This window comes from Delphinus delphis, chromosome 11 (genome assembly GCF_949987515.2).
Source record: "Delphinus delphis chromosome 11, mDelDel1.2, whole genome shotgun sequence".
Lineage (NCBI taxonomy): Eukaryota > Metazoa > Chordata > Mammalia > Artiodactyla > Delphinidae > Delphinus > Delphinus delphis.
The window spans coordinates 84,114,208-84,138,111 of record NC_082693.1 but is presented as its reverse complement, the minus strand read 5'-3'; the positions used below and the strand labels follow the sequence as shown (position 1 = coordinate 84,138,111).

General features: G+C 46.0%; 1 protein-coding gene across 2 annotated transcripts in view; it reads right to left on the bottom strand.

The window, feature by feature from the left end:
* Positions 1 to 23,904, bottom strand: part of STAB2 (stabilin 2) — a 162,721-nt gene that overhangs the window by 111,587 nt on the left and 27,230 nt on the right. For both annotated transcript variants that reach the window (XM_060025489.1, XM_060025488.1), the window contains 5 exons: positions 22,988 to 23,057; positions 16,248 to 16,343; positions 11,115 to 11,240; positions 9,414 to 9,610; positions 7,742 to 7,875 (listed from right to left, as the gene is read on the bottom strand). In XM_060025489.1, coding sequence (XP_059881472.1) covers positions 7,742 to 7,875; positions 9,414 to 9,610; positions 11,115 to 11,240; positions 16,248 to 16,343; positions 22,988 to 23,057 — 623 coding nt within the window. The remainder of the gene's footprint in view (positions 1 to 7,741; positions 7,876 to 9,413; positions 9,611 to 11,114; positions 11,241 to 16,247; positions 16,344 to 22,987; positions 23,058 to 23,904) is intronic.

Sequence of the window (23,904 nt, the reverse complement as noted above, 5' to 3'; positions counted from 1 at the left end):
AATTATAAGACACTGATGAAAGAAATTAAAGATGATACAAATAGATGGAGAGATACACCATGTTCTTGAATTGGAAGAATCAACATTGTGAAAATGACTCTACTACCCAAAGCAATCTACAGATTCAATGCAATCCCTATCAAACCACCACTGGCATTTTTCAAAGGACTAGAACAAAAAATTTCACAATTTGTATGGAAACACAAAAGACCCCAAATAGCCAAAGCAATCTTGAGAACGAAAAACGGAGCTGGAGGAATCAGGCTCCCTGACTTCAAAGCTACAGTAATCAAGACAGTATGGTACTGGCACAAAAACAGAAATATAGATCAATGGAATAGGATAGAAAGCCCAGAGATAAAACCATGCACATATGGTCACCTTATCTTTGATAAAAGAGGTAGGAATGTACAGTAGAGAAAGGACAGCCTCTTCAATAAGTGGTGCTGGGAAAACTGGACAGGTACATGTAAAAGTATGAGATTAGATCACTCCCTAACACCATACACAAAAATAAGCTCAAAATGGATTAAAGACCTAAATGTAAGGCCAGAAACTATCAAACTCTTAGAGGAAAACATAGGCAGAACACTCTATGACATAAATCACAGCAAGATCCTTTTTGACCCACCTCCTAGAGAAATGGAAATAAAAACAAAAATAAACAAATGGGACTTAATGAAACTTCAAAGCTTTTGCACAGCAAAGGAAACCATAAACAAGACCAAAAGACAACCCTCAGAATGGGAGAAAATATTTGCAAATGAAGCAACTGACAAAGGATTGATTAATCTCCAAAATATACAAACAGCTCATGCAGCTCAATAACAAAAAAAAAACAAACAACCCAATCCAAAAATGGGCAGAAGACCTAAATAGACATTTCTCCAAAGAAGATATACAGACTGCCAACAAACACATGAAAGAATGCTCAACATCATTAATCATTAGAGAAATGCAAATCAAAACTACAATGAGATTATCATCTCACACCAGTCAGAATGGTCATCATCAAAAAATCTAGAAACAATAAATGCTGGACAGGGTGTGGAAAAAAGGGAACACTCTTGCACTGCTGGTGGGAATGTGAATTGGTGCACCCACTGTGGAGAACAGTATGGAGGTTCCTTAAAAAACTACAAATAGAACTACCATATGACCCAGCAATCCCACTACTGGGCATATACCCTGAGAAAACCATAATTCAAAAAGAGTCATGTACCAAAATGTTCATTGCAGCTCTATTTACAATAGCCAGGACATGGAAGCAACCTAAATGCCCATCATCGGATGAATGGATAAAGAAGATGTGGCACATATATACAATGGAATATTACTCAGCCATAAAAAGAAATGAAATTGAGCTATTTGTAATGAGGTGGATGGACCTAGAGTCTGTCATACAGAGTGAAGTAAGTCAGAAAGAGAAAGACAAATACTGTATGCTAACACATATATATGGAATTTAAGAAAAAAAAATGTCATGAAGAACCTAGGGGTAAGACAGGAATAAAGACACAGACCTCCTAGAGAATGGACTTGAGGATATGGGGAGGGGGAAGGGTAAGCTGTGACAAAGTGAGAGAGTGTCATGGACATATATACACTACCAAACGTAAAATAGATAGCTAGTGGGAAGCAGCCGCATAGCACAGGGAGATCAGCTCGGTGCTTTGTGACCACCTAGAGGGGTGGGATAGGGAGGGTGGGAGGGAGGGAGACGCAAGAGGGAAGAGATATGGGAACATATGTATATATATAACTGATTCACTTTGTTATAAAGCAGAAACTAACACATCATTGTAAAGCAATTATACTCCAATAAAGCTGTTAAAAAAAAAAAAAGGCACTAGCAGTGGTGTGCTGGTAGATGTTAGACATCCAGCTCTCCAGGGGGAACAAATAGCCCTGCCTTGCAGCATTTGCCGATTTCCCATGGTTCACACTCCCACCTTGGCCAATCTCAAACTACTGTGACACTAACCAGCAGGCACATTCCTGAAAACTTAATCATTGGCTCTTGTGACCCATAAGCCCTGGCTCTAGCAAACCACTGCTACCTGGCAAAGACTGGCTGACAGCTGGCTGAAACTGGCAAGGTATTTAGGACGGTGACATTCTCCAAAATCTTGGAGATAAGTCAGGAACCAAACAGGAGACAGGGGAAGAACATTTCAGAGAGGAGAGAGGCAGGGATGCTGTGGGCATGCATACCACAGAGGTGGCTCATGCTTAGGAGAGGATTCCAAAGAACAGTTATACACTCGCTAATCCATTTGTGTTTCTAAATTGGTACCATTGCACACAGATATATTTCCAACAAGTTTGCTGAACAAACATTTCTGAGTCTTATCACCCCTGCTTGGATTGTGCAATGACTCCCTACGTGGTCTTTCTGCCCTTAGTTTTCCTCTCGTCAAATCAGTCTTTCACACAAGCCCTGAGGGGTCTGTCCCAAAGGGAAATCTGGCATCTGTGTGCTTAACACTCTCAGGGACTCCTTTTGTCTACAGGATGCAGTGTAAACGCTTAGCACGCATGCAAGGCTACAAAGGGTGGGGTGGGGGGGATCTTGTTTATGTGTCCTTCCTGCCGTCATGCAAATGCCAGCAACACCAAATCGCTTTTTTTTCTAGACTGTTATACCCTTCTCAGGCTGTGTGTCCTGCCGGCAGTGCTCTCACCCACTCCTCATAGCTCAGGTGTGACCTAGGCAGCCCTACCCGGCCTCCCTACTCACTCCCCCACCACAACTCATCTTACCAAAATGACCTCTTCAGGGTTTCTCGCCTCTGCCAGCTGGCACGCTCTCCTAGAACCTGGATCCCACCTTATTTCTCTCACCTTATTTCTCTCCCTTGTATTCCAGCACCTGGGACAGTGCCTCACTGTTGAACTGATTTTCTATCTATCTATCTATCTATCTATCTATCTATCTATCTATCTATCTATCTATCTATCTATCTATGGCTGCGTTGGGTCTTCACTGCTGCACGCAGGCTTTCACTCTAGCTGCTGCAAGCGGGGGCTACTCTGTTGTGCTGCGCGGGCTTCTCATTGCAGTGGCTTCTCTTGTTGCACAGCATGGGCTCTAGATGCGTGGGCTTCAGTAGTTGTGGCACACGGGCTTAGTTGCTCCATAGCATGTGTGTTCTTCCCAGACCAGGGCTCGAACCTGTGTCTCCTGTATTGGCAGGAGGATTCTTAACCACTGTGCCACCAGGGAGGCCCAAACTGATTATTTTCTAAGTACCTACTTAATTCTATAAACTGAGCTAGGCAAGAGAGCTATAAAGATGATAACAACAGATACCTTGCTCTTCTAGCATCTCACATGCTGGAGATGAACCTGAAAACAAATCACTTATGGCAACATGATGAGGTTACTTAACATCTTTGAGTCCCAGTTTCCTCATCTACGAAATGGGTTTACTAACACCTTTAGGGCTGTAGATAGAAGAGACAATGCATGAAAACAGCTGGCACAGTGATGGACACATAGAAAAAGCCCAGTACTTGGCAGATGGTGAGAGCGATGGAGACGGTGGCGATAATGACAATCATGGGGCTGGGATGCAGCAGGACAAGTCCATAAACAGATGATTCGAGTTCCATAGATTGAATAGGATGCGCTGGGGCATGGAGGAGGAAGTGACTAATTCTGCCTGAAGAAATATGGAACAAGTTCTAGGAGGAAGTACGTTTTAAGCTAATTCTAAAAGGATGCATATGTGATTCCCAGCCAGACAAATGACTGGGAGATCATTTACTGATTGAGGCTTAGGGACTTTTATAGAGCAGTTGCTCTAACCAGGGACAATTTTGCCCCCCCGCCCCGGGGACATTTGGCAGTGTCTGGAGACATTTTTGGTCATCACAATGGGGGTGAAGGTGCTACTGGCATCTAGTGGATAGAGGTGACGGATGCGGCTCAACACGCTACAATGCACAGGACAGTACCTACATCAAAGAGTTATCTGGCCCCAAAGGTCAATAGTGCCGAGGCTGAGAAAACTTGTTATGAAGAATCACTAAGGTAGATATAACCATGAAACAATAGCTTATTTAATACAATCAAATGACAGTTTCCTACTTAAACATCAACCTTCTCTGTAAGTACTGAGCTTCAGGATGGGGAATGTAAGGTGACAAAGAGGGAGACTGGCAACTCTTGGAAGTGATACAGTAGTCACTATTGAAAACCAATCCTGGGGGCTTCGCTGGTGGCGCAGTGGTTGAGAGTCTGCCTGCTGATGCAGGGGACACGGGTTTGTGCCCCAGTCCGGGAAGATCCCACATGCCGCGGAGCGGCTGGGCCCGTGAGCCATGGCCGCTGAGCCTGCGCGTCCGGAGCCTGTGCTCTGCAACGGGAGAGGCCACAATGGTGAGAGGCCCGCGTACCGCAAAAAAAAAAAAGAAAAAAAGAAAACCAATCCTGCTGTACGTTATGTAAGTTCTGTGTGAAGTCAATAGAAAGACAAGTAACTTCTATAAGTTACTTTTTATATTTCTCTCTGAAAGTTCCCTAAGTTGTTATGAGGCCAGTGATCCATTTTGTCTAAAGAGACTTAACTTGTCTTTCCTAAGGATGGCAGGAGAATTATATTTTAATGGTCTCTGTGCTGAATGGAATGTATGAGACATAAATATTCTTTAAATTTTTATTTAAAATCTCGGTCCACAAGTCTGAGACTTTATGAGACCATTTTCTGACTCAGCTGGGCTACGGCCCATTCATAGCATCACCTCTTTTATAAATTGGTTCTTTACTAGGTATAAAGTTCTTACCTGCTGTCCCAAGGCTTTCAAAACACCCACAAGCCACCTGCATTTTATGTTATGAGATGGAATTATTTATATTCAATGTTGGATAAAATTTAGTTAAATTATAAGGTGCCCCCAAAGTTTACGGTGATAAATATTATAACAGAAGCATTCCAGGGTTCTCTGGGAGCCCAGGGGGAGGGGCACCTGAGTGGACCAGGAAGACAGGGGAGGCATCAGAGAGGTGAAGATACTCAAGTTGACACTGCAGGATCAGCGTGTTGGTCTGACTCAGAGGAGGTGGGGAGGCAAGGACGGTCTAAGCTGGGGGAATACCAGGGTATGTTTGAAGAACAATAAACAGCTCAGTGGCACTGGAGCCAAGGATGCGTTGACGGCAGTGGTGGAGGTAAAGCTGGCCCACGCACACCCTCTGCAAACAGCCATCTTCGGCCATCCCCTGGGGGGAGTGGTCCCAGGAAGAGCCCGTGCAGGTTCCGGAGGCTGGTTTCGAGCCCTCGAGCAGAGAATGAGGTCCTGGTTACTTGAGTGGGGTCTCTGATGTGCCTTCCGGCTCTGGGAGATCACGGTCCCTTCGTCCTTCAGATTCCTTGCCCTGGTGTAGTCAGTGGAGGGCCAGAATGGGGCCCTCTAAAATGCAGTGCCCAGGGCAGGGGCCCCTGTTGCCCAGGTCTGAGGGTCACACTGCTGGGAACACATGTGGAAGCGGCTGAGCTGGGGTTTGAAGCTGGGTCTGTCTGGGAAAGCCCATGATCCTGCTGCCTGGTGCCGAGGCACCGTATTGCTTTGGACAGGATTCTTGGGAAGATGGTTCACACTAAGGAATCCTAACCTGCACACGTCGCAAATAAACACTGTCATTAGTGTCACTAATGTCCCCATTTTCCGGTATGCCTTCTCTGTCACGTCCAGGCTTTGCAGACTCAAATAAGAGAGGAATGCTTTCTCTTCTGTCATGCCTTAATTCCCACCTCTGCCACGTAAAAATAGAAAGGCACAATTTTAACTGACAGGAAGTAATGGTTCTTCTTAGTAATAATGAAAGTGGAGTGTAGAGTTTAAAGCAGGCTTATACACATTAACTTGTCAGCTCTGCCCAGGGAAATAGCTCCACCTGTCAGGGGAGGGAACTGTGGTTCCAGAAAGTTATGTGACTTGTCCAAGTTCACCCCAGTTGTGAGTGGGGGAGCCCACACTGGAACTCATTCTTCTTTATTGGGTGGTCTTCTCTGACTAATGCTGCATGACTTTGAATACTCTGCATAGACTGATGGCCACATTGAGGAGGCATAAACAAGATAAATCCCTCTCCGGGGTGAACTAAATTACTGGCAGCCCCATATTTTATCAATGTCACTCAGCCAGCCTTAACACAGGCCTCTTCCCAGCTGAAGACAGTCAGGTTTTGGAGGGGGGCGGATGTCGAGAGGTTTGTGAGTGACACACAGACCCCTAAAATCGACGGTTAGTTCCACTGACATTCTAGGCACAAGTTTTAATGCAACTTCTATTATTCTGATGTTCCAGTTTCATTTTTCGATTTTATCTTCTCAAACACAAAAGAAAGTGTTTAAAGTGTTCTACTCAAGCTTTCTCAGAGGATGGTACCAAGTGTGCAAGCTGCCTGGTTCGGTTGTCAGTGTCAGAACCTGGGTTTCAGGAGAGGACGTGCCCGGATGCGTAGCTGTGTAGGTGTGTACGTGCCTGTACACACGTCTGCGAGGGGTTTGGGTGTGCAGGGTGTGTATGGAGTGATTTCTGTGTGCCAGGTTCCACTCAGAGACTGATGAATGTAACCTTATTTAATCCCCATCACAGCCCTGGTTGGAGGCACAACTGTCCCCCTTTTACGACAGAGGAAATAGAAATCACAGAGTAAGGGAAGCAGCAGAGCTGGGGCTTGCATCCAGGGGTTCTGACACTCAAGCTCTTTCCACTCCACCCACAGTGCACACAGATACACTTATTTGCCCAGAGAGAACACAGTGATCATAAAACCTATCTGGGCGAATCTACACATTCAAGACCCAGCTATAAAAGGAATGACAGAGGCGGGCTCTGGAAGCACAGAAACTGTTCCATGTCTACCATGGCTTTGAGCTCACTACAGCAGAACAGGTTCTTTGCTGATGCTGGTGACAATGAGACCCGAAAGTGGCACGAAGATGCAAGCCTCCGTCTGGGAGTCAAAAGGCTAGGGTTCCAGGTTTGGTTCACCCACTGATGAAAACCAAAACACAGCTGGAGAGGAGTTTCCAGAACATTCTCTCATGAATCTTCACAACAACAGTATGAAGTAGACGCCACTGTGCTCATGTTATACATGGAGAAACTGAGGCCAGAGAGACCTTGTCATATTCCCAAGGTCATGAATCTGATAGATACCAGTGTGGAGACTCAAACCCAGGTCTTTAAACTCTGAACAGCATCTTCCCACTAGGCAAGCTGCCTCTGCCTTGGGAATTTTCACACAAATATTTTAACTCACAGTACACCCCTTCTTTTGAAACCTGGAGTCTGGGAAACACCACTCATGCGTATTCACTTTCCCTAGTTTTCACTTTCCCATTGTTTTGCACCACTAACAAGCAATACTTCATAGATTGCGGAAACAGGCATATACATTAGAGGTCAAACCTCTGTCATCACAATAGACATCTGTTTTCCCAGTGACGGTGGATTCTTTCTCCCACGCTCTGATCACTTCATACCATGTTTTCAGGCCAGGTCAATATTTCAGGGTGTTGGCACGGTCATTATCAAGGAAGCCATTACTGAATGATTCATTGATTATACAAAGATGTATCGAGTCCCTACTGCGCTCCTTGCATTGTGCTATGTGAGGGTGGTGCAAGGCTGAATAAGACACATTTCCTAACCTCCCGAGAAGTTTCCGCATTGACTGGCCACCACCTTCACTGCTTGGAAAGATGGTGGTGGAATTGGAAAGCCTTACTTGGTGAGACCTGGCGCGATGGTGGTGCAGTTCGCATCCCTGTGGCAGGGGTTCTTAGACTCACAGACGTCGGTCACGCTGCACCCCACTCCAGGGACAAAGTTGCGGTAGTGTTCCGCACACTCGCAGTGAGCCTTCAGTCGATAGGAAGAGAAGCGCAAAGAGTGTTCTCGTTAGTCACTTGGGCTGACATTCTTCTTAAATTCCTATCTTTATTCTGCCATAAAAGCTGACTTGGGGTAGGTCTAAAGTGTGGGCTGAAACTAAAATTTGTCAGCAGATCCAGAATTGGAAATCATGTTCACATCTCATCTGTTTGGAAACTCATACATCTTGCTTGTAGTTCACACTTTCAGTTCTTTGGTTTGCTAACCCTGGGCCTCCCTGGCACCGTACTTCCCGCTTTCAGATTTAGGTGAGTAGAGACTGAGGCTCAGATGGGAGGTATTATTTCTCTAGAATAGTGGTTTTCAACCGGGAGTCTCAACCCAAGGGACACTGGGCTTGTAGACATTTTTGATTGTGACAACAGGGTTGGGGGACAGTGCCACAAGAGGCCAGGGATGCTGTTAAACATCATACAATGCACAGGATACTTCCTACAACAAAGAATTCTCAGGTCCAAAACGCTAATCATGTCGAGGATGAGGAATGCTGTTCTGGAATAATGAAGGCACTGCTTCTGTGTGAACGATGCAGGGTTTCTAAGACTTGAAAATATGCCTTGGGACCCATTTTTAAAGTGACAAAGTATATGTTTTAATCTCACTCCCAAGGTCCTGGGGCTTTGGTTCATGATGTAACATGACTTTTCCCATAAGGGACCTCATTTAGAGGATGAGAATTTAGCCCTTTGAATTTCTTACAAGCTAGCCTCAGAAATTGATAGCAGAAATGTCATATGATGTATTCTTTTTCTCGGACATGAGATCGGGTGGATTCTCTGCTGGGGACCATGACTGGGTTTGGTCAGACACTGAAGGCTTTCCATTCACCCAGGCAGCAGTAGTCTCTTGTGTGGATGGGTTTCCTCCACTGGACACTTGACATGCAGTTGTGGCTGCAGTGGGCACCCACTAAATATTTGGTGGGTGAATGAGATATTGAGGAAAGGGCTCTTTGATCTGGACTCTGGAGCAAAGGTCTCCTGGCTAGGCTGAATTTTACCTGTCAAGGTCATGACGTGATTTAGAGAATCACATATGTCTCACTCCAGAGTATCTTCACTCCTCCCTACAAATCTGTCTTTGCTGCCTGACATTTTATCAGCATTCATCCCTTTGGGACAGAGTTTTTTGGTCCTAAGAGTCCCCTCTCACTTTGAAAAGACATTAGAGAGACTGGAGGAATGCAGGGGAAAGTCAATCACATATTTTCCCAAGACTTCATTAACAGTTAATTTGTTAATAGAATTTGAGCTATGTGTATATATGTTGTCAATCATCAAACAGGACTGGGATGGAGGAGACAGTGAAGTTTCGACTGGAGAGCTGGGAAAGCGCGAGTTCAGAGGGTAGATCATGGCTCCCTGAGGTTGACCCCAAGCACACGGAGGTCTGTCTGGACAGGAAGCCCGACCTGAGCATGGAAAGGGAGAACTGAGACGGCACAGTTTTACCTTCAGCGGGTGGTCCTACTTCTATTCTCATCAGTTCCAACATCATTAGCTCACCTGTCCGGGCCCATCATATCTGCACACCGTGGACTCTGTAGGGCAGTTTCCGAAGTTAACTTGGCAGGGGTCCACTGGTAAGCACACCTGGCCGTCCCCGTGGTAGCCCTCATGGCACGTGCAACTGTGCCGATTTGGTCCTAGGTAGGTGCACCGTGCGTGAGGGTGGCAGATGTTTTGTGAACATGGGTTGATGGCTGGAGAAGCAATGACAAAATAAGGTGGTTACCACACTCAGGGAAGGAGAAGGAAAACTGAACTGTGAAGGGATTGCAAATGACAGCTTATCCAAGCTGCAAAGGCAATTCAACAGTTTCAAGACAGAGAGTAAAAAACATTTCATCTTACCCTCCTGATCACCCCCATTGACCAAAAAGATTTACATATGGCCATTAGAAATTATAATTACAAGTACTGTGATGATGTATTATTATGCCATGCTATGTGTGGAATTAAATATAAAATCGCATGAAAGAAAGCACTAATATTAATAGAATTTATAATACGTACCGGGCCCTTTTCTAAGCATTTGCCATATGTGAATTCAGTTAATCCTTACAACCGTCTAGCGTAGTTACTATTATTATCCCCATTTCATAGATAGGAAAATGGAGGCACAGGTAGGTTAAAGCATTTTTCCAAGGTCATATTGTTAGTAACAGGCAGACCTGGCATTTATACCTGGGCAGCCGGGCTCCGATAGCATGTTCATAACCAACACACAACCACTCATGAAGTGAAACAGCATGAAAGGAAGTAAGGGGACTTTCCTGGTGGTGCAGTGGTTAAGAATCCGCCTGCCAAGGCAGGGGACACGGGTTCGATCCCTGGTCCGGGAAGATCCCACATGCCGCAGAGCAACTAAGTTCGTGCACCACAACTACTGAGCCTGTGCTCTAGAGCCCACGAGCCACAACTACTGAGCCCACGAGCCACAACTACTGAAGCCCGCACACCTAGAGCCCGTGCTCTGCTACAAGAGAAGCCACAGCAATGAGAAGCCCACGCATTGCAACGAAGAGTAGCCCCCGCTCACCACAACCAGAGAAAAGCCCGCGCACAGCAGTGAAGACCCAATGCAGCCAAAAATAAATAAAATAAGTTTATTAAAAAAAAAAAAAGAAAGGAAGGGAGGAAGGAAGAAGGAAGTAAGAAACAAACTACATTCTATCTTAACATTGATTTAGGTGATATAGAAGAAGAAAAACGTACAGTTACTAGGGGGGAAAGTGGAGGGGGAAGGGATAAATTGGGAGGCTGGGACTGACACACACACACTACTATATATAAAAGAGATAACTAATAAGAACCTATTGTACAGCACAGGGAATTCTATTCAATACTCTTAATGACCTATATGGGAATAGAATCTAAAAGAAAGAGTGGATATATGTATAACTGATTCACTTTGCTGTACAGCAGAAACTAACACAACATTGTAAATCAATTATATTCCAATAAAAATTAATTAAAAAAGTGTAAAAACCTATATATGTGCTTTGATAACATGAGAACTTGCCATTTACTGAAGAGCTACCACATGATGAGATTTTGCTTCGAATTTTTAATATATGTCATGCAACTACACAGAGAGAAACGGACGTGGTCATTGCGTTAATATTAAGAAGGTTGTGAGGTTTTTTCTGTTGAGGGATCTAACCGTCTCAATGGATAAACCAGCAGGATCGAAGTTCTACTCACGCTCGCAGTGTCTGCCATCGCCTTTGTAACTGGGGATGCATTTGCATTCTAGTTTTGTTTCACCTTCGCTGGAAGGTGAGCACCTGGAATTTTCTGGGCAGAGCAAGGCTGCACATTCTGGGATGGCTGGAAAGGAAGAGTGTTGAGGTAAGGGCCTTAGTAGAACAACCAGCTCTAAAAAATCTCAACAAATGCAATATCCCTATTATTACAAAAGTGGCACAGATTCACTGTAACAATTCAAAAAGTACAGAACGAGTAAAGCAAAAATTAGCTGTCTTCTTCTTCTCATTCTCCCATCCCACTCCCACAATAACCCATGTGAACAACCAATATACTACATTTGTGTGTAAGATTTTCAAAAGATGAAATGGGATCCTGTTAAAATATTTAGGAACTTGATTTTTAATTTAAGAATATATTATGGAGGTATGTAAGGGTGTACCTTAATCTCTAATGACTGCATAGTATTTTATAAGATAGACGGGGCTTAGATGGCTGTTAAATACTATAGAGTCTGGCATAATTAGCCAACTTGCAGAGTTGGGCTGACACGGTCCCATGGCTGCTGCTAGAAGATATGAGATGCCCGGTCATTTATCACTCACATCAGGAGCAGCAGTCAGAATGTCAGCATTTTTGGACCAGTTCTTCCAAGCCCCGGGTCCCACAGGGCAATGCAGAGAGGGCCATACTGAGACCTGAACACGCAGTGGATTTCATTACAGAAGAGGAGCCCTGAGCTTAGGGAACTGAAATGCTTTTTAGTTTGTTTTTAAATAATAGGCAATGCATTACTTAGGGCCCAGGCAAGAGAGAGAAACCATGCAATTGTTTGAACAGTGAAAATTTTAGTGTAAAGATCCATGAACAGAGTGGAATAACAGGGAATTGGCTCCTGACAGCTAAAAAGAGCTCAGAAGCATAAAGGAATGGAAGAAAAATAAAGAGCAACCACTCCTCTCGGGTTAAGACAAGGGTAAGTCCTCCCCTTCCAGAGCTGAGACCCGGATGTCACCGGCAAGGACATGGCCTTGGTCCCTCTACAGCAGAGAGGTTGCTGACGTGTCCGCTGGTGACACTTGCTGGAGGCCACCCCTCTGGGGCCCCAAGGAAGGTCATCCACAGGGAGCTGCCAAGCCTGGGCAAGCGGCTTGCCTCTGGATGCTACTGGAAGCAGGAGCTGAGAAGCCCACCTTCTCAGAAGCACGGTGTACTCCTGTGCGTGACCGGGACGGGGTGGTCTCAGGGGCCAGCTGTGTGGCATGGAGGTGGGTGGTCAGCTCTCTGGATGGCTGGTCCTGCGGGGCCCTTGCTGTGCATGGGGCTGAGGCGAGGGTGTGCAGAACAGCTCCTGAACTGGGCCACCAGCCTGCACTGTCTAGGGCTCCTGGCTATGCTCTGCCGCCCGAGCCAAGCACTAGACAAGGTATGCAGTGGTCAAATACTGGAGGATGCTAAGCCTTGCCGGAACCTAGTGCTGGAGAAACTGTGCAGGGCTGAGCAGCGGAGCAGAGCCGTGTTCTTCAGGAGCCTGGTGAGTGAGCTAACCCAGAAACAAGAAGAGAAAACTCTTGCTTCTTCGGTGTCCCTTTAGCACCCTCTATTGGTAAGGCTTCACATCTTACTGGCTGACAAATGAGACCTATTCTGAAGCCCACCTCCATATTCACAGAGCAGGCAAAAAGGGTGAATTTGGAGCTGAGAGGCAATCCACTGATAACTGGCACAGGCAGTAAGCGTGCCCGCACTTGTTCCCGAGGGAGGTCCTATATCCGCCAAGGCTGTTCGCGCTACAAACATCCAAGATGTTGGAACAAAGGGCAGTCAGTGTGCTGCTCTCAAGATGTGCACAAATGTGACGTATGCGTTTGTCTTCCAACAGTGGCTAGTTGAATCAAAAATTCATAGAGAATATCCCCTCACCTCTTCCATAAAGTAGAATTGTTGCTGAGAAAGGGCTGCCCTTTCAGGATCACGTTTTCCACCCCTCTTTGCATCCAGGTGGGGTTATATGACTAGTCTACGTTGACGGAATATTGGAAGTTCTATGTATTATTCTGAACTTTATAAGCAGATGCTTCTCTACACTCTCTCCTTCCTTCCGTGGCTCAAAGCAGAGCACTTGGAGGTGCTACAGAATGGCAGACGCATGCAATGGAAGGCTCTGGATCCCTAAACACCATGTGGTGGGGAGCTGGTGGAGGCCAGGAACACCCACATTGGACTGTTACATTAGTAAGAAATATACCTCTGTTGTGTTAGGCCAGAGGTTGCCCAAATTCCCAGGTCACGGTGCCCTTAGTGTTTCAGTATTTTTTTCATGGGACCCCAATACAAAAGGAATATGTACAGGTTCATTTACTAAGTTGTTAGAACCAAAGAATTCAGTGACTATTTATGTCATGATCACGTAGCAGCCATCTGAAAAAGTCATATGGTTAATAGGAAGATTAAATATTTTATTCTTAAACAACCACATTTACTTCCTAACGGGACACGTGAGCTTGTTGGAGATGGTACAACTTCTGCAGCCTTGGAATCAGACTGGAAACTACCACCCTCCTTCCAGTTGAAACGATTTTTGCATGGTACTTACTTTTTACCACAGTGACCACTGGAAATGCAGCTCTGTAAAGAAATGACACCACCGGACAAAATGTAGTGCTACCTAATGTTGAAATTGTGTACTAACTCAGGTTAACATTTCATACGATAATCTACAGATGTATCACCGTTTCCCTCAGAAATTAAAAATATCCCATAGCAGCCCTGTGAGTTTGATGGGGTACTTTGGGACGCCTCGGTGCAGTTAGGGAACCGTAGTGTTAAGCCATTGGATTTTTGTGTTGATTTCTTTCAGCAGCTAGCCTTCTTCTAACTACAATAGGATGTACCACACTTCACTCAACCACTTCCTACTCACGGACGTTCAAGTTGTTTCCAGCTTGCTTTGTTCTTAAAAACAATACTATCATGAGTTTCTCTGTACATATATTCTCACCTACCCACCCCTCCAGTCCTCTAGGTAAATTCCTAGAATTGGGGCTGTAGCCTCAAACTGTAAGCATCCTTTAAAATTTAATAGATACATATCTCTCATAGATTGTAGCAATTCACACCCCCACTGACAGTAGCGTAATTTTTCTCACACCCACAGATAGATATTACCTAGCTTTGCAACCTGTGTAACACAGTGGGCAAAAAACCAGAACCAAACCAAAACAAAACCTCCCAAACTCCAAAGTACTACTTCATTATGGTTTTAATTTGCATTTCTGTGACTCCTAGTGGGGTTAAGCACCTCTTCTATGTTTGTTGGCCAGTTTTCATTTCTTCCTGAGAATTAGCTGCTCCTTGGCCGATATTAAAGGTGGGCTCATGGACTTTCTATTGTAAAAACGTTTCTGCTGCGTGGATTGCAAATATTTTTGTCCCAGTCTATATTTATCTTCTGACTCAATAGAATTATTTTGTCATTTGGAAGCAAATCTTTTCATGCTATCTATTAGGCTGGATCTCTGGTCTTATTAAAAAGGGTTTTTTGTTTGTTTGTGTTTTTTGCTCATGGGTCCACTGGGCAGTACAGGAGTAGCTGGGGAAGGAGTCTGATTGAGGGCTTTGGAAGGGGTCCACCCTAACCACCTGAGTTTCATTCTGCCGTTGATTCATATTGGTTGTTTGACTGTCTGTCTCTTCCACAGGAAGAAGGCAGAGACTGTCTTTTATTCACCCTCCTTTCTACCACTGCTCATATCTTCTCAACGACTTTCAATAAAGCGAGTTTGAAGTTGCTGAATTTGATTCTTGTCTAATCCTTTTATTTTACAGACCAGGAGAATAAAATCCAGAGGATAACTTAAGTGAAGCTATTGTCGCAGGCAGCATGTCCAGTTTCCTAATGGCTAAGCTCCAAATTCACCCTTCACCACCTGCTCTGTGATAATGGGTTGAACTCTGAACATTTCTCCTTTGCAGGGATATGTTAATCTTGGCCAGTAGAGGGCGCTGGAGGGCCACTGCAGGAGGAAGGGGCTCCACTGGCCGGTTCTGCTGTGCAGTGTTGTGCTTCTGCTGTGTTTGCTGCTGCTGCACAGCCTGCCAGCGGTGTGGGTGTGTGAGGACATCCAGGGATGCCCTGTCCCAACTGTGCACTCAGAGTGCACAGTTCATTGGTGACCTTGCATCCCTGGCCTGGACCCAGTGGCTACCTTCCCACAGCCCGCCCCACGCACAGACATTGAAGGTTCCAGGATTAGCACCCATGGTGCCCCAACTCCCTCTGTCCACTTGTCCCCCAGGCTCGGCTCCTCAGTGCCCTGAAGGGTTGTTGCCTGCCTTTTGGGTGACTGTACTCCCATGCTGGCTTGGGCAAACCAGCAAACTTCTCCCCTACTAAGTGGGCTGCCACCACCCCTTCTCCAGCAAGATTTGAGCCAAGTCTTGGGGATGGCTGTCCCCTTCCAAGTTTGCCCTTCTTTGTTATGCCCCATCAGCCCTACAGTTCATTTTGCATTTTTATAGCCACTCTCCTAACATAGTTTACTAATTCTTTATATTAAACTTCCCTTGCTGCAATCACCCTGTGGTCTCTATCTTTTGATTAAACCCCGTGTGATCGACTGTATACAGAATTTCAATGACTTGAGTCTCAGCTCACTTATTGGCTATTCTGTGAACTTTGGTGAATCATTTAGCCTTGGTAAGCCTCCATTTCCTGTTGATGTGCTCTTTCAGACCTATAATGGAGAACATGCCTTATCTCCCTTTTCAGGTACCTAACTCATTGCAACGGCCCCAATGTCTTCCTCTCCAGTCTATCCTCACACTGCCACAAGCTTGGCCTTCCTAAAACATAGCTACAGCCAGGTCACTGCATTGTTCCCAAGTCTTCCGTGACTTCCAATATTCTATACGATCTCTTCCCTCTCCTCCCTTCCCCTCCCCTCCCCTCCCCTTCTCTCCCTTCCTCTCCTTTTGTCCCCTTTCTTTTAAAATTGTTGCCTATCTTCCAGCAAAACATTTGATGACACGTCACACATGTAGAGCCCCAGTACACGCATGCACAACTGAAATGCATATGTCTGTGCCCATCTGATCTGGTGTGGTATTAAGGGAACTAGCAGTACTTACGCTTGTCACAGTTGGGGCCGGTGTACCCAGAGTAGCACTCACAGGTCCCATCGCCACGTATTCCACTGTTGCATACTCCATGCACACAGCTGCACACTGCAGACAGAAAATGGGACTTTTTCGTTACCTGATGTACACTTCCTCCAAAGATTCTGGAGGTATACTGTTTCAGATAGTGTTTATTGAGATTCTGCTTGATGAAGTGGGGAAAACCATGGGTTTGAAGCCCTAGAGACCCTAGTTTGAACCTTGGCTTTTTCTTAGCTTCAGTTTACAGTAAGTCCCCACATACGAACAAGTTTCATTCTGATAGTGGGATCGTAAGACCAACTTGTTTGTAAGTCCAACAAAGTTAGCCTAGGTACATAACTAACACAATTAGCTATATAGTACTGTACTGTAATAGGTTATAATAATTTTCACACAAATAATACATAAAAACAAACACAAAAAATAAAGAAAACGTTTTTAATCTTATAGTACAGTACCTTGAAAAGTACAGTAGTACAGTACAACAGCTGGCATACAGGGGCTGGCATCGAGTGAACAGGTGAGAAGAGTGACTGACTGGAGGAGGTGGGGGATGGTAGGGCTGAAGGATCACCAGCAACAGGAGATGGAGGGCGAGCTGCAATTCCACTCATGCCTGATGTTAATGGCACAGGTTCTGGTTCCTTGCTGCCACCAGATGCATGCTCACATCTTTGAAAGTTTGCAACTTGAAGGTTCAAACTCTAAGGTTGTTACATGTCCCACCTCAATCCCCTGTCCTTCATCCCCATGGGAACTGTCCTCCTTCAGGTCCTTATCTTGTTTTGCCTGGACTATTGCAGTAGCACTTTACCTGGACTCATTATTCGATTTCTCACCTCTCCCTTTTATCCATTTCATTTGATCAGTAATGGTATCAAGATGATATTCCTCCAAATATCTCAGTGACTCCCAATTGCTAACCAAATGAAATCTAAATTCCTCTGTTTGGCACACAAGGCCCTCTCCAAGCTGACTCCAACCTTTAAAAATTTTCATTTTCATCTTTCGCCACTTCATTTTATGCGTCTTAGGATCAAAGTGCACGGGATGACTCACTAGAGTTCATCTTCCTTCAAAACACATGTTGAACATCTACTACTTACAGGGCGCTGTGCTTGGGATTAATGACCCAAAGTCCCTGCCCCCAAAGAGCTCACAGTCTGAAGGCAGAAGAAAGCAGCCCATCATAATGAGGTGATAGATGCTAAGATGTGACAGGTCAATAGCCATGGGGGCTGGCCAGGAAGAGATGGGGGGAGCTGGTCTAGGAAAGAGCACGCCCTGTGGAGGCAGCAGGACACGCATCCTGTACTTTCACTCCTCCATGCTCTTGCCCGCACTCTGCTCCCTTCCGCGTGCAGCTGAAATCCTCCTTATCCTTCTAGGCCAGCTAAAGCCCCTCTCCTCGGTGGTGCCGTCTCAGAGGTGCCAAAGCAGAGTCTGTGCTCCGCTGGGCAGCACTTCCTTTGTACCTCATCCACTGTCACCTCCTGCTGCAACTACTACTTTTGTCATGCCAGCCAGCCAAGTACCACCAGGAACACAACAGTGGTCAAAGTCGGCAGCAGGGGCGAGGGGTCATGAAGAAGCAGCAGTAGCCGCTCGTGTTAACCGGGAGAGGTGGCCATTGGGTTGCCCACTGTCACTGTTTATTTCTCTATTCGGACAGGATAAGGCAGTGGCCTAGTTTTCGTCTTGTTCCAGCACAGATAGAGCGAGCCATTGATGGTGACATTCTATGAAATTGCAGGCCAGCGACCAGCCGACAGCTGTCAGGGCTGCGGTTTTCTCTCTCAATCTGGTGAGGTACTACATATGGAAAATGGGAGACAACTAGCTCCAGCGCTCATTCAAATTACTGAAGAATTAAACTGGATTTGCAATTGTCATCCTCCCTTTAAAAACTGATTTGCTGTTGTTTCTATGTTAGCAGAGCACTTTGATGTCCACCCATGGCTGTAGCTTTTGGAACAGATGAGTTTCAGAGGGAGTCAAATTCATCATGGAGATAATAGGGGTGAGGAGGGGGTGTACTACGGGCTCAGTAGAGAAGACGCGAATTAATTCAGTTAAAAAATATCTACCCAGGGCTTCCCTGGTGGCGCAGTGGTTGAGAGTCCGCCTGCCGATGCAGGGGACGCAGGTTCGTGCCCCGGTCCGGGAAGATCCCACATGCCATGGAGCGGCTGGGCCTGTGAGCCATGGCCGCTGAGCCTGTGCGTACGGAGCCTGTGCTCCGCAACGGGAGAGGCCACAGCAGTGAGAGGCCCGTGTACCACAAAAAAAAAAAAAAAAAAAAAAATCTACCCAGCTCCTACCTAGGGGCGGGCACTGGATTAGGCACTGGGTGTACAAATAAGAGTAACTCACAATATCTAAATTCAAGCAGCTCACAGTATAGTGGGGCAGCTGAACTCTAAGAGACACACTGCTTCTGCACGTCCTAAATTCTGTCATGCAGCCCACGGAGAGGCTGTGGAGGTGGTAGCGGGGAGTCGAATGTGACTCAGCCCCTGCTCCTAACTTAGATGCTAACTACAAGGGCCGTCCTTGTCACTGAGCCTTCCTTCTAGGCACGAGCCTCTCCCCAAGGCCTGTCTTCCAGCACAGCCCATGTACTGGATTAACTGACCTGGCACGGGTAGCTTTTGGGAGCCTCTGACACACACTGCAGGGCCGCCAGCCACCGCCAAGCAAGTGTCCTTGGGAAGGAGACGTGAGTGGCAGAGGGATTCCCAAAGGTCATTTAAAGAGCCCTGGGTATTTGTTAAACCTGCTTCAGCAAATCTCTAGAGACATGTGAAACCTGGGGTGTATGACTTTAAAGTAGCCAAAGCCAGGGCCATTGGGGTCAGAGGGACAGAGCTCAGAGCCCCTGTGCCGTGCCCCTGGCAGACGGAGCTGCCCTCTCTCATGTTCCCATAGCATCCCATGTGTACCGTGCACACAGGCTCATAAGCGTCTCCCACATTTCCAGCTCCTTGGGAGTGGGGACCTAATCTCTCCCCTCTTTGGGTGCCCATCACCTGTCACGGGTCTAATGCGTGGTGGGTGCCTGCCAGGGCTGAATGGTGCAGTGGTTTTGTGCCCAGGTTCTGGAGTCAGACACTTGGGGTCAAACCCTGCCCCTGTCCCTGTAATAGCTGCGTGACCTTGAGCAACCTCTCTGCTTCTTCATCCATAAAATGAGGAACCCAGCTTGCAGAGTTTTTCCAAAGAGATCCTGCGTGCCAAACCTTGTGCACTGCCTGGTGCCCGGCAGACACTCGGCAAATGCTAGCTACTGTTATTAACAAGACACGATTGTGGGATTGATTCGGGTCCTATCAGAGGAAGTGGGCTTTGCCTTCTGCCCTCAGCTGGGGTGAGGCACTGAGCAGGCGAGGGCCTTGGCAGCTGAGATGAACACCCCTGGCTGATGCAGCCTGAAATCATCTCTAAGCAAATCGAGAGTCAGGTAGGAGAACGCTCTGGCAGCAGGTTAAAGTCAGTGTTAAAAATAAACTGTAATTCATAGCGCTGTCCTACTTACGGGCAGAATTGCCACCGCCAACGACCACTGCCTCACGGGTGAAACAACACTGGCACCCAGTGGATGCCTGGCTGAAAAGGTTTCCAGGTTCCTCTATGGGAACCTGCCAATGGGAAATGACCAGCCATTGCTGAGCCATCATTCATTCGTTCATAGGTGAATGAATGTTCAGCTGACGGTGGGATTGCTCTTGTCCTCGCTTAATACTTGCTTCTCGTGAGCGCTTATGACTTGCTGCTGGGAGCTTTTCTACGAGTCAATCCCAAGAGGCAGGTATTATTATTCCTGTTTTGTAGATGAGGAGGGCTTAGAGAGGTTAAATAGCTTGCCCCAGGTCCCACAGCAACTGGGCTTAGTTTCAAACACAGACCAGCTGACTTGAAGCCTGCTCTCTTAGCCATCATGTTCTAGAGCTGCGCTATCCAATACGGTAGCCACTAGCCACGTGAGGCTATTTAAAGTTAAACTGAGTCACATGGGCTAAAATTTAACCTTCAGTTCCTCAGTTGCACGAGCCACATGTCAGGTACTCAATGGCCACACGTGCCTTGCGGCTACCATGTTGGAGAGCGTAGGTCAGGACACGTTATCATCTCACAAAGTTCTGTCGGAACCCAGAAGTGGGAGTCTTATCTCCCGAGTCTCAGTTTAGGTTTCCAATTTTCTTACTTAAAAACGGGTTTCCAAACCCTTTCGCTTGCCCTTTCTCCATGGCACAAACAAGTGGAAAGGGAAGCCATTTTTAAATTTAGGGATGTTTGGAATCTCCATGTACATCTGTGCTCACTGGCAACCAAAACCAGTTTCTTGGAGGCAACATGAGCTCATCTTCTTTATAAATTTTCATCCACAAACAATTACTTGGCTGTCTTGGTGAGTAAACAGTGTTGGTTGCTGTCTTTCTTCCTATTTCAATATTTATTTAAAATATGTGATTTAAATTCTATTATGGTAGGGAAGGGTCAATTTGAAAGACATGTTCTTTATAAATGACTGATTATACTTAATAGTTTACTGTCCTTTAATATAATGTAATGTTAAAAAAAAACCACTCAGAATGCTAACATCTGTTTTAAATTTGCTTTTGCTAACACTCTTACGAAATAATCTTTTATAAAGTGGTGGATGAAGAAAAAACTAAGATTGGGGGACACTAGGGAATAGTAGGTATTAATAATAATAATTGCTATCATTTGTTGTGCAGTGGTTATCTCATGAGTTCCTCGTAATAATTCTAAAGGAGGCGATATTATTTCTATTTTTACAGATGAAGAGGCACAGAGTATGCTTAGTAAACTTAAGGTTCCCACAATTTACAGGAGCCCTGGGGCTGAAACCCAGTCTGAGTCTAAAGCTGGAGCTCTAATCACCTCTACACGACGCCTCCCAATAACATGTTTCTTGGTCAGGACAAGAGGGCTGGAGCAAGTTACATCATTCATTCACTCACTCATTTGTTTATTCATCCAGCCAGGAGTGTAGTGTGTGTCTACCACGCAGGCAGCGCTGTGGAAGGTACTGGAGATAAAGAGGTATGACAACACCTGCTTTCAAGGATCCCATGTCTTTGCTATTGCAGATGAAACTTATTACAGAGTGAGCTAACTTGGGGGGGCTGGGATGTCTGTGTATTTTTCTTGCCCAAAATATTTGAATCAATGCAGCATCTACCAAATATGATTTTTCTATAAAAGCCAAACTGAGGTGGTGTTGGACAAAGGCCACTTGACTTGTCCTTTTTGGGAGACTATGAATGTGGCAGACACTGACCCTACTACGCCCACATTCTCTAGGCCTTCCTTACCAAGCCCATGCATCCAGCTGCCTTCCAGTAGCCTGTGAACACTTCCTAGGAAGCCTGCTCTGCCTGGGTGCCCACTGGGGGTTGGAAGTGCCAGGGAATGAACAACTCCCCTCTAACGACCGCATGGATTAGTTTCCTATTGCTGTTGTAACAAATTACCACAAACCTAGCATCTTAAAACAACACACATCTATCGTCTTACAGTTCCGGAGGTCAGAAATCCAAAGTAATTGCTCTAAAATCAAGGTGTTGGTGGTCGTGTTCCTTTCTTGAGAGGAGCATCCCTCTCCCTGCCTTTCCCAGCTTCTAGAGGCTGCCCACATTGCCTGGCTCGTGAGCCGCTTCCGCCTACAAAGCCAGCAAGGGCTGGTGGAGTCCTCCTCACGTCTCCTTACTCTGACACCGCATCTTCTGCCTCTGCCTTCCTCGTCCACATTTAAGGACCTTTGTCATTACGCTGGGTCCACTCAGATGATTCAGGATAGTCTCTTTATGGTAAGGTCAGACGATTAGCAGCCATAATACCATCTGCTACCTTCATTCTCCCTTGCCACGGAAGGCAACATATTCCCAGGTCCATGGGATTAGAATGTGGACATTCTGGGGAGTGGTCATTATTCTGCCTACGACACCATGGCTCCCTCCCCCCTCAGGTAAAGTAACCCCAAGGTGAGTGTTCTACACGGACTCCGGAGTTCCCCAGGGGATTAAGCTCTGGTCATCCACACTGGCCTCTGTCTTGACAACACACCCCTTTATTTCCTCTGTGTCACTTTCTCAGTGTTTCCCTGGGTCACCTCTCAAATATGCGACTTGTACTAGAATGCTTGCAGAATGCTTCCGGGTCAACTTCTGGGGAGAACCAGAAATAAGAGAGTGGACAAACCCATGTCAGGAACAAAGCCATAATCTGCAAAGTGGGACAATTTTGATCACCTCTGATCACCCTCAGGTATTTATCTGTGAACTTCCCAAAGAAGGGCAGATTAGATGTGCTGGGATATAGAGGTCCCTGACGAGAAGGTCAGTGCTGAGACCATGGTCTGGAAAGACCTCATGGAGAAGCTGGGCAGGCAAGGAACTGGTGGATGTTGGATCCTGGAGCCTGCAGAGAGGGAACCTATGCCCCAGAGTTTGCCAGGAAGCATTCCTGGTGAGTAGCTGCCTGCAAGCACTGAAAACCACAGACACACTGTCTCTCCTTATCAGATTTCTTGTCAACTCTCTGTTTTGCCTGTGTAGACTTGGTTATAGAGAACTGTTCTGTGTTTTTCCCCCAAGGAACTTTATTCCTGGGGTCTTGAGCTGTATAAGCCATGTCTGACTTTCAACCTTCACAATTGCATTCGATGACACAAAAGCGAGACATACTTGCTGAACAGCTGGGTCCAAATACGTTGTCATCAGTGCACGTTTCACAGGCTGTCCCGCCAAATCCTTCCTGCAGGACACCGCAGGGAGAGGATGTTAGACCCAAGCGATCTGCGCTGCCCACAAAGCCCTTGGATTTCTCACTGACTTGTCTGGTCAGCGTTTGTTTCTCAAGTGTTATCTTCCCTCTGTGCCTGTCCTGAAACTCCTTCTTTCTCTTTCTTCCTTCATTGCTCTTTTTGTGTTATAATTTGTACATCCAGCCCTGCATCAGTTATCACTAAGAACCTGGAGCTCTTCAGAAGAAAGCTGCTTTGTCAGCCCAAAGACACAGAGAACAAGTACTGGCGGCTAAACCGTAACTCCACCCAAGGCGGAAGTGAAAACGCTTTCAGTTCTGCGTTTCTGAAGACACTTGAGCTCAACCCTTTTCAGAAGGATTTCTTTGTATTTCCATTGTCTAAGGCTTGAAGCTTGCAAAAGTCCCTTTCGTGGGACAGCAAAGAAATGCCTCAATGGGCAGGCGCAGTGCTCAAGCAAGGGTGCGGAGGACAGCTCCGAAGACGCGTCTGTTCATAACGGTGGTTTTTAACAGTAACAATGACAAATTTCTGTAGCCCTGCATGGTTTCACAAAGTATCTTCATATACATGATCTCATCTCACTTTTTCAACAAGTCTAATCGCGTAGGTATTATTATTAGACTCATTTTACAGGTGAATACACCTAAGGCTTAAACTCATTTTACAGATGGATACACTCAAAGGTCCCCCAGCCTCTAACATGTCATTTTGTTGTACACTGCATCTTTTTTTTAAAAAATTTTTTAACTAATATCGCTACTTCTTAGAGTCTCCACCCAGTGTGTGTTTACAGAGGGACCCCACAGGTAAGGAGAAAGCAGAGTCAGGGAGGAG